The following is an 11,035-nucleotide window of genomic DNA, read 5'->3' on the forward strand; positions in this document are numbered from 1 at the left end:
ACATAAGACTACTAATACCAATGCCAAGATTACATAGTTTTCGACCTCTACGTGCTGGACATGTAAAGAAGGCAGGAAAAAAAATGTATATGTCTGGGTTATCTCTGCTTTTCTATGAATAACAAATACTAATGAACAAGTATGTTTTAAGTTACCGAAAACAAACCAGAACTGAAACAGGAGAGTGAAACACGTGGAAATAGTATACTCTTTTGGTTGAATTCAAGCAAAAACACCGGTATACTTTATTTTGACCTTGCTTACTGCCTTTAAACGTTATATTATCAATTTTGAATAAGTAATCTAATTTTTAATGGCCCTATCTTTGGATTTAACGTATTTTGTAATCTGGAACTCCAATTTTCAAATAGTTCTGAATACAGCATTTTACTGCTGGTGTAACATAAAAACATTCCCCTGAGCATCCGGACCAAAAAGCACCAGAAACTGACACCGAAAGTTATTAATCGTTTATTCATATTGTATAGCTTGTAATGATGACATAATGACAAAGAGAGCGGCAAACTTGCGTTTAAACTTAAACATCACGTTCAAGGTATACAATAAGTGCTGTTATAACAATACCGGAAATAGACTAATACCTCAAAATAAGAGTAGGAAACTGTATAAAAAGGTCCAATAACTGCTCTCCCCAGTTCCCAGATGTTGACGTAGTGTTATTGAAATAAGAGGATGCTACATAGTGATCTCATTTTGAATATTTGATGTATGTTTTATCTTGTTTTGTGATTTGCACATCAATACATTGTTTTTATTTACATTTTATGTCAACGTCCCAGATTTTTTGGGATTAAGGTTGTATATAAAGTGAATTAATTATATTAGTTAACATTATACAAAATGTATTATCACATAAAATAAAGTCAAATGAGATCTATTTGAGATTATTATATTTTGCAGAGACTCACCACATCCTGACAGTTGAAAAACACCTTTACGAAAGCTGATTTTACTTCTTTTTTTTTTGTAATGAAATGACCATTTACCTCACATGAAAAACAATTTTTTTGTATAAGCACTTCATCTAAAAAGAAAAAAAATATGATCTGAATAGATTACGGCAAATTTGGGGAATTTTTCATATTGATGTCCTCAATGATTCATGCACTACACATGCAAACTTCAATGACGGAACAGATAACAAAAATAATGAGGAATTTCATATCAAAATTACTAAACTTCATACAATTGTAAAAGTCAAAATGAAGGCATGAGTCCTACTTTGGTGTAGGTCAGAGATAGGGATCTTCCCTAACCAACAATGGTGTTGCTTTTCCCACCTATGACATTTCAACAAAGCTTATGTGTAAGTTCAGTAAAGAAGATCTTTTCCCTCATGTCTATCCTCATTATCTGGTGTTTGAACGTTTCATCCTGCTACACTTTGTCACACTGTCAAATTCACATTCTTGCTTTGGTTTTGGAGCCACTCAGTCGAAACCACGTTCTATAAAATTGTCTTCTGTCGTTCCACACCTGGTATGATTTTCACCCTACCCATCTCCTCCTCATCTCCACCTCTTTCTGTTACCAAAGTAGCCTCATCTGGGGTATTTGCCATCTCTAGCTTTTGCTCATCCACCACAGTGTCGAGACTCCAAGGGGGGTTCCTATCCTATCCCCTTCCTTCATGTATGCCACCACCCAAATGAGACAAGGCATTGGAGTCTAACTGCCAAATACCTTCAGGTTCAAATCTTGTACATCAAATACATTTTGTTACATTTTTCAATTCAGATTTCTCCTTGCTGAACAATGTTCAGGAAGTGGCCAAAGGCTCTCCATTTATGACACATCCATCTTAACTGTAAAAAGGAGGTGAATCCTACCTTAGTTTCTCTCTGCAATGACAAGAGCTCCCTTTTTCAATAACAGGATGGATCTGTCCCCTTGCTTTGACAAACTGGTAACTAAAACTAAATTAAGGAAAAACAAGCAAATGTGCACATTCTTTAGCAGTCCACATAGTCTTGTTTGCAAAGCTTGTCACTGAGCTACAAAGCTGCAGAGTGGTAGAGGCCTTTCATGGAAGCGAAAATGAGACTATAAAAGTCTAAAAATGTAATAAAGGTACGAAAATATATATTTCATCATTACACTAAACTCAGACAAAACTGAAAAAACTGAAATCATTGTCTTTGCCCGACAGAAACAAAAGAAAAAGTATTATCGGTCACCTTGACACTTTGGACAATTGGACTCAGACCTGAACTTTAACAGCCACATTAAATCAGTAACATCAGCAGCTTTTTACCATCTAAAAAACATTGCCAGAATCAAAAGAATAGTGTCTAAACCAGACTTAGAAAGACTAAACAAGGTGAGGCTGCGTTTCAGTTTTATGCTCCTAAAATCTGAAAGTCTCCCAGAAGATGTGAGACAGGCCTCAACTCTGTTCTATTTAGCTGTGCATATGACAACTGAATGTATTTTCTCTGCACTCTTCACTTTTAATTTAATTATTTAATTATTATGGAATGATTTTATCTGCATTCTTGTGATTTTATGTAGCTGTAAAGCACTTTGAATTGTGCACGAATTGTGCTCCACAATAAACTTGCCTTACACTATAATATGATTGCAGCCATGAGAAAATATTGTTTAGACACAACATAAATATGTAAATTTTAGCTTATGATTTCCATTAAGAAACTATATTTTGTGTCTTGGGAACTGGAAGCAGGGAGATATTTGCTAAAAAAATTTAGTTGGTACAATAACTCCATTGATCCATTTTCTATATTGCCCTAAATCCAATTCAGGGTCATGGAAGAGCTGGAGCCTATCCCAGCGGTCAATGGATGAGGGATGGGGTACACCCTGGACAGGTCACCAGTCCATCGAAGGGATGTTACATTCAAAGATTACATCATCATCTCCAGCTCTTCACTACTCCCCTGTAGAGTCAGTTGCAACAGAGAAGAAATAATGAACCTGTTATTTTTCAAACAGCAAATTTTCTAAAGTTTCACTTACAAGACTAACTTCTTCTGTCTTAAATATCAATGACAACTTTGTATCTAAATGTGATTTAGTTTGTAACAGAAATTAAATCTTACTGTAGAAGCCCATAGTATTATGATGTACTCACTTCCTTAGGATTGGGATCCTCAGCTGATGAAGTGTCAGGTGCTACAGAACAAAACATTTAAGAAGAAAAGGGAAATAATATTGTGAGGGACTAAACTTGGGAAAAGTAATGTTTGCAAAAGTGTTTGTTATGATTTTACAATGCTTTATGTAAAGCTTGCAAATAGCATTCACATGAGACAAAGCTGATTCAAAAAAAGCCTCAAATCTACTGATGTGTTGCACGTGTCGCAGCACAAATTTAGTATAATTTCCTGTTATATATCGTTGGTATTTATCAAAAGGTGCAGTGCTAAAGGTTGTGGGCACAGTTTCCATTTCTAAAGTGCAAAATTTGTAGAGTATTTAATTGAATCACTGTGACATTATTTGTGAAGCTTTGTGCCTTGCAGTTAACTGCAGTTTGTGCCGTTATTTCAAATCGGCTACTTTCACACATGACACCTGTGCACAACAAACACACAACAGTCTTGGCTTGAAGGTTAGTTGATTCTGGGATGACGGCTTGATGCATGTGAGCACACACTGATGCGGGGCTGAGCCCCCTGTGATTGTGATGTGTGAATTACATCAGGGGAACCGAGAGGTAATGAGGGCATATTTTCCTTTTTTTCCTGGATAGGTGCAACAGACATATGAAAATGACTAATGACTCTTAACCAATAAAAAGACAAAAAAAATAAAACAATTTTCTGATTAGTAATGGAAGTGAAAAGGATTGATGATGTATTAATATTTTACATTCATACCAGTGTTTCTTCTTTTCCAGAAAATGACTCCAGCGGCACCACCTGCCACGAGTGCCCCCACAACAACAATAATAACAGCAGCAGTAGTCGGGAACTCTGAAGTTCCTGGAAAAGAAACGTGCATCTATCAGTTTCTCATACCAGCTTCAACATGTCTGGGCTCTCTGAATAATAGTACAGTAGACTGATAATATTAGGAATAGTATTTGAGCAACTTTACTTAAAAACAGTTTTGGTGTCCTTAGCTTTTGTGATACTATTTTTATTAAAAAAGAAAAATGAATGATAAAATGATCAACTACAATCACTGTTGCAGTGATCAAGTTACTTTGATTACTTCAGCCCACAAGAAAACAGGTAAGAACATATATAAATGATATATTTCTGTAAAATATTGTCATCAGATTCCAGTCTTACCTGTATTGGTCCTTATGTTTATTTTGTCTAGTTTGGTGATCATATCTTCTTTGACACCAGAGAGCTGAAACACACATTCATACTTGGGCCATTCCTCATATGTTTCTGATAAAAGTTTCAGATCAGTACTCATCTGGAAGGTCCCATCATTGTTGGGAAGGATCTCTCCTTTGTCCACATCTTCATGAATCTCCTCTCCATCTTTCCTCCAAAACAATTCGGCTTCTTTAGGGTAGAAACCTGTAGCATGGCAGCTGATTGGAGAGGATGGAGTCTTCTGGAGAAGAGACACCGAGGGAAGCTCTAGAGAGAAAGCAGAAGCAATGAACAGTTTCTGTATTAACTAAATGAAAAGGAAAAATGGTACAGAATAAAATAAAAACATGCAGAAATGTGAGGAGTTGAGGCTTTTGGTGCTTGGTGTCAATTTAAAATAATGTGATGTATTTATTTTCAAATGTGCCACAATATTGCACTTTAAATATAGACTTGGTGTGTGAATGCCATCGCAAGAAAAGTAATAAGTGAAATAAGATGATTAGGGGCAGAAAACATGGGTCAAAATAAAGGCATAAATGGCACAAAAGGGGTGATTTAGAAATATAAGTGAGAGAAAGAAGTAGGCAGGTAAAAAGAGGCAAGGTACTACAAAGGTTAAAGATAAATTTGGTAACAGGAGCTGGTTCATTGTAACGTCAGGGTACATAAGCAGTAGAGGCCGAACATTTTGTCCACCACACAAATTCAGGCCATGTGATTCTACCTGTTCTCATCAGATAGCTCCTCCCATAGTTCATATACTTTTTCAGCAACTCAGGGAAAAAATTTACAAAAATGTTCCTCCTATAGTCAATCTTAGCTTTATTGTTCCAGTTGTTTTTGGTGATGACCGCCTGAGGCGCAGCAGCAACAAAATTCTCCGTCTTCAGGTCAAAATATAAGTAGTCGTTTCCATCATAAGCATGAATCTCAAAGCCATCAATCTCGTTAGACTCATCATCCATCACAATTCCATACATCCATTGGTAAATGTGGGAACCTGAAAGAGAGTCAGACATTGCATTTGACCAGTGAGATCCTGGTTAGTCAATTACCTATAACTGATAAGACCTCCTTACTCAATATGCCCCCCACACACATTAATGGTGCAGCAGTGATACTGATCATGATATTTCTTTTTTGTAATCTTCCCCTCCTGCTTTGGTTGCAGCAGCTGCGTTGCTGTTCAGCCTGCGATCAATATATAATTGATTGGTCAACTGATGCGAACTCTGCCTGTTTTACATGAACTCACATACCCAAAGTAGGAAAATATGGGTTGGTTTAAGCGACTTTAATGTGCTGAAAAACAAGCCCAAATAGTCATCCTCCCACCACCAAGCCTTCAGGTAGTGTGAGGTGTTCGTGCCAGGTTAGATTAAGTTGACTAAATAACAGAAAAAAAGAACAAAACCCAGAAAAACCAAGACAAAAAAAAGTCCACAAAAATCCACAAACCCTAACAGTTGTGAGACCCTTTTATATATAAATATAATGGTGTTAGGTTTTCTCATATGTCCCTTTGGTGATTTTTTCACCTCTCTCAGAGATGGAGAACAAAACAGCTAAAGTGGATCCACATATTAGTTATATTAACACAATAATAAATATTTATGATTCAGATTTTACACACCATGTGCATTTTGTCTAGTTCAAGCTTTTCAGTAAGTTAATAAACTACGAAGACAGTCCAGATGTCTGCTTTCGAGCGTTTTTTTTAATCACTTTAATTGCAGAGCTCTGTCTCCCACTGCTCTATCACCCCAAAAATCAGATCTGTTAGCATATCAGAGTTAAGGTATTTTTCTTCTGCTCCTCCTTCTTCTTATTTGATGTTTTACGGCAGTTGAATGCAACGTAACAAGGCCTGCAACTATTGTTTCTATTATACATGTCTGTGTGCTTTACTCACCATCTGACTGATTGAAGCGTTGCATTACGTTGCTCATTTCTGTTTTTAAGAATTGGTGATTGTAGATGTTTCTCTCTGCCTCTATTTTCCAGAAGTCTGGATCAAAGTTCTCAATCCAAGCAGTCTTAGGGATGATCTTCCTGAGGCTGCAGTTATAGTATACAAGCTCTTGCCCACCTACATTTACAACTTCAGAGAATTCAGGAAATTCCTTCATACCTGTGACAACAGTCACAAAGTATGTCAAAGAGTGTGTCACTGAAACAAACAAAAAAAAAAAAACTGTTTCAGGTTTTCACAAACATATCTGGCTTTTTCATTTCCACATTGCTAAAATGAAGTGAGTGTTACTGAGTGTAAAGAATGCTAAAACAGCAGATGCCTCTTTAAATATACAAAATACATAATAGCAACAATAATATTAAGACAGTTAACATTATTATTATTATTATAAATTATAAATTATAAATTACATTATTATTATAAAATTATTATTACTATTGTATTTACCATGCTTTTGTTTGTAAAATACCCAAACTGTGTTTTTAGTGTCATAAAACAAAATAATAAACTGACACATTACTATAATATTGGATCATGTAATAATAAATAATCTTAAGCTTCTCTTGGCTACTGCTGGGGTTATGTTTTTGCAGGTTTGTAAAATACCCAAACTTTGTTCTCAGTGTCATAAAACAAAATAATAAACGGCCACATTATTATAATATTGGATCATGTAATAAGAAAGAATCTTTAACTTCTCTTCGCTACTACTGGGGTTATGTTTTTGCAGGTTTGACGGGCAGTGAATGCTCGAGTTGCACAGATGTTTTCAGACACTACTATGTAGGCAAACATGCAACTGGTAGTGTGTACACTAAGAAGTACATTAATCACTAAGCCTATTTGCATTGCAGCCGAGACACCCAGGGCCAGACCAGCCGAGACACCCAGGGCCAGACCAGCCGAGACACCCAGGGACATTGCAGCAGAGACACCCAGGGCCATTGCAGCAGAGACACCCAGGGCCAGACCAGCCGAGACACCCAGGGCCAGACCAGCCGAGACACCCAGGGCCATTGTAGCAGAGACACCCAGGGCCATTGCAGCAGAGACACCCAGGGCCAGACCAGCCGAGACACCCAGGGCCATTGTAGCAGAGACACCCAGGGCCATTGCAGCAGAGACACCCAGGGCCATTGTAGCAGAGACACCCAGGGCCATTGCAGCAGAGACACCCAGGGCCAGACCAGCCGAGACACCCAGGGCCAGACCAGCCGAGACACCCAGGGCCATTGCAGCAGAGACACCCAGGGCCATTGCAGCAGAGACACTCAGGGCCATTGCAGCCGAGACACCCAGGGCCATTGCAGCAGAGACACTCAGGGCCATTGCAGCCGAGACACCCAGGGCCATTGCAGCAGAGACACCCAGGGCCATTGCAGCAGAGACACTCAGGGCCATTGCAGCCGAGACACCCAGGGCCATTGCAGCAGAGACACCCAGGGCCATTGCAGCAGAGACACCCAGGGCCATTGCAGCAGAGACACCCAGGGCCATTGCAGCAGAGACACCCAGGGCCAGACCAGCCGAGACACCCAGGGCCATTGCAGCAGAGACACCCAGGGCCATTGCAGCAGAGACACTCAGGGCCATTGCAGCAGAGACACCCAGGGCCATTGCAGCAGAGACACCCAGGGCCAGACCAGCCGAGACACCCAGGGCCATTGCAGCAGAGACACCCAGGGCCATTGCAGCAGAGACACTCAGGGCCATTGCAGCAGAGACACCCAGGGCCATTGCAGCAGAGACACCCAGGGCCATTGCAGCAGAGACACCCAGGGCCATTGCAGCAGAGACACCCAGGGCCATTGCAGCAGAGACACCCAGGGCCATTGCAGCAGAGACACCCATGGCCATTGCAGCCGAGACACCCAGGGCCAGACCAGCCGAGACACCCAGGGCCAGACCAGCCGAGACACCCAGGGACATTGCAGCAGAGACACCCAGGGCCAGACCAGCCGAGACACCCAGGGACATTGCAGCCGAGACACCCAGGGCCATTGCAGCAGAGACACCCAGGGCCAGACCAGCCGAGACACCCAGGGCCAGACCAGCCGAGACACCCAGGGCCATTGTAGCAGAGACACCCAGGGCCATTGCAGCAGAGACACCCAGGGCCATTGCAGCAGAGACACCCAGGGCCAGACCAGCCGAGACACCCAGGGCCATTGTAGCAGAGACACCCAGGGCCAGACCAGCCGAGACACCCAGGGCCATTGTAGCAGAGACACCCAGGGCTATTGCAGCAGAGACACCCAGGGCCATTGTAGCAGAGACACCCAGGGCCATTGTAGCAGAGACACCCAGGGCCAGACCAGCCGAGACACCCAGGGCCATTGCAGCAGAGACACCCAGGGCCAGACCAGCCGAGACACCCAGGGCCATTGCAGCAGAGACACCCAGGGCCATTGCAGCAGAGACACCCAGGGCCAGACCAGCCGAGACACCCAGGGACATTGCAGCAGAGACACCCAGGGCCATTGTAGCAGAGACACCCAGGGCCAGACCAGCCGAGACACCCAGGGACATTGCAGCAGAGACACCCAGCTTATAAAATAAATGAACAATGTGTTTTTAAAAAGTGTTTAGTGATGTTTAGTAACAGTGTGTGTGTGTGTGTGGGGGGGGGGGGGTATGGATAGAGAGTGATATCTGAAGTTCATCTATACATGAAGTAAATCATACATAACAAAACAGACATACAGAATAATAAATAATAGTGTCTCATAGTTTAACACTATCTTAAATGAACAATGTGTTTTTAATTAATTTATTTAATTAAATAAATGAACTCTTTTTAAAATGACATTTTTTTAAATTAAAATGTTTAAAATGTTGTAATTTTTCCATGTCCATGATCTTTGAAAAAAAATTTAAATTTTTTTTTTACAAACTCGCTTGACTGTGATGTATACTATACTATTATATATTTTATTTTATAGTACAAGCTGTGTGCTTGTATTCTAAATATATAAGTTGATTAAAATTAATGGTTATATACATTTATTCTTTGAAATGTAGGGGTTTATTTGTAAAAATGGAGATAGAACCTTATAATTCTGAACAGAATCAGAATTATAAGGTTCTATCTCCATTTGGGCCATGTTAAAAAATCCCATTTCCAAATGTGCCAGGATTTTGATATTCTGTCCTTAAAGTGTCTGTAGGGTGATGGTCTTGTTGAGCTATAATAGTAGATTATACTACATAACACTTTTGCCAGCTGGGATGTAAAAACTTTGATGCTCAATATCTCAGAACTACCCTAAACGGAGATAGAACCTTATAATTCTAAGCTCACGATATGTTGGGCGGGAAAAAATATTTCAGGAAAATGCATCGAACATTTCTGAACCCATGTCTGCAGCCAAGATTGGAAATACTGGGTATATTCCATGTATGCAGTATTAAAATGGAGCAACACAATCTTTATTTGACAAAAAAGGCTGAAAAAAGTCACAATTGTTGCTATTTTCTTTCTAAATTCTCTACTATAATGCTGGAGATAAAGATAGGCCTACTTTGCGACTACACTTTCAATATGACGTGATGGCGCATTAACAGCTGCGACGTATCCAGCGACATAGACACCTGTCACAATCTGGCAACAACTTTCCATCAACGACTCTGTGTTAGTAAAGCTACAGTAAAAATGTACTTTTCAACATTTGTCAGCCATTTTTGTTTTAGCATTTAATAATTCACACTCACCAGCCGCCGCCTCGCGCATTCCCAGCAGAAGCAGAACAAGTAAAGCCTTCATCATTCCTGCTCAGGATCAGAGCTGAAATGATGAGAAAATGTGGAAATATTGTTAGATAAAGCTCTGCTTTACCAATGGAAGTTTCTTGTGAGCTTAAACATCAGTTTTATGTAGGTACGACGGACAAGTGTGGAAAAAACATGAAAGTGAAAGTATTTTTTTCCCTTTATCGAGCCAGATAAACTACAGTCTATGTGGGCGGGTTTCTTAAGGGGAAATCCAACTCTAACAGCTTAGAGCTTGTTAAAACATCATCTCATCAAACAGGATGACAACTTATTTTTTTTCATTTCTGAATATAGTCAATTCTTATTTATATTCATTGATCCTGTGAGAGAAACTGCTTTGTCAGCAGTAATGACAATATTATAAAGTGCAAAAGACAAAAATGTGTACAAAATTACTGTTAAGCCGACAGAAATGCGCAATATGAGTGAAGACAAACTGAGTGGAAAATAGAAATATGGTGAATAAACAAATAGATTGAGTTCAAGGAGAGCTGTGAAAGATTTTAGTAAGTATTTACAAATTTATATAAATACATATTGAGAACACAATGGTGTGTTTACCTGTTACAGAGATGAGCCGTTGTTTAGTGAAATGGTAAAATGTAGGTATATCATTACCTGAAGAAGTCTTTCTGACAAAGGAGCTGAATGAGTCTGTCGGTGGATTAGCTCTGCTCTGTAGGGTGTTGTTGAGGGGTAGGACTGACCTCCTGTTAGTGACTGTCATATGTCTGACTAATGATTTATTTCAGCTTTATGGTTGAGTTTAAAGTAGAGTCAACTCATTCCCTTCAGCAAGTTTGTTGAGCTTCTGTGTGAAAGCCTGAAGCTACTAACACTACAAAGCTTTATCTTTCCTGGGAGGATGACTAAATGAGTGGATGCTGGTGGATAGTAATGACAAAGAACAGGTGATAGTGATAAGGCAAAGGCAACTGAGGACATTTAGGGATAATGGTAGAAAACTGAAATA

The 11,035-nt window shown here is 39.8% G+C and overlaps 1 protein-coding gene across 1 annotated transcript; it reads right to left on the bottom strand.

The window, feature by feature from the left end:
- Positions 1-458: 458 nt before the first annotated feature.
- LOC142380343 (class I histocompatibility antigen, F10 alpha chain-like) lies at positions 459-10,234 on the bottom strand. Its single transcript, XM_075466124.1, has 7 exons — positions 10,003-10,234; positions 6,229-6,486; positions 5,041-5,316; positions 4,278-4,580; positions 3,861-3,965; positions 3,113-3,153; positions 459-2,918 (listed from the first exon to the last, which is right to left on the bottom strand). The coding sequence occupies exons 1-7, from the start codon at positions 10,055-10,057 to the stop codon at positions 2,886-2,888; spliced, it is 1,071 nt and encodes a 356-aa protein (XP_075322239.1). The 5' UTR covers positions 10,058-10,234; the 3' UTR covers positions 459-2,885.
- Positions 10,235-11,035: the final 801 nt, after the last annotated feature.

This window comes from Odontesthes bonariensis, chromosome 5, assembly GCF_027942865.1.
Source record: "Odontesthes bonariensis isolate fOdoBon6 chromosome 5, fOdoBon6.hap1, whole genome shotgun sequence".
In the NCBI taxonomy this organism is placed as follows: Eukaryota; Metazoa; Chordata; class Actinopteri; order Atheriniformes; family Atherinopsidae; genus Odontesthes; species Odontesthes bonariensis.

What these genes read in the sequence shown, in the direction of transcription:
- LOC142380343 (XM_075466124.1), bottom strand. Translation starts at nt 10,057, where the DNA reads ATGATGAAGGCTTTACTTGTTCTGCTTCTGCTGGGAATGCGCGAGGCG. An exon ending in GAGCTATCTGATGAGAACAG is followed by an intron (nt 4,581 to 5,040) that starts GTAGAATCACAT and finishes CTTTCTCTCTAG; the next exon opens with AGCTTCCCTCGGTGTCTCTT. An exon ending in CTGGAAAAGAAGAAACACTG is followed by an intron (nt 3,154 to 3,860) that starts GTATGAATGTAA and finishes TTTGTTCTGTAG; the next exon opens with CACCTGACACTTCATCAGCT.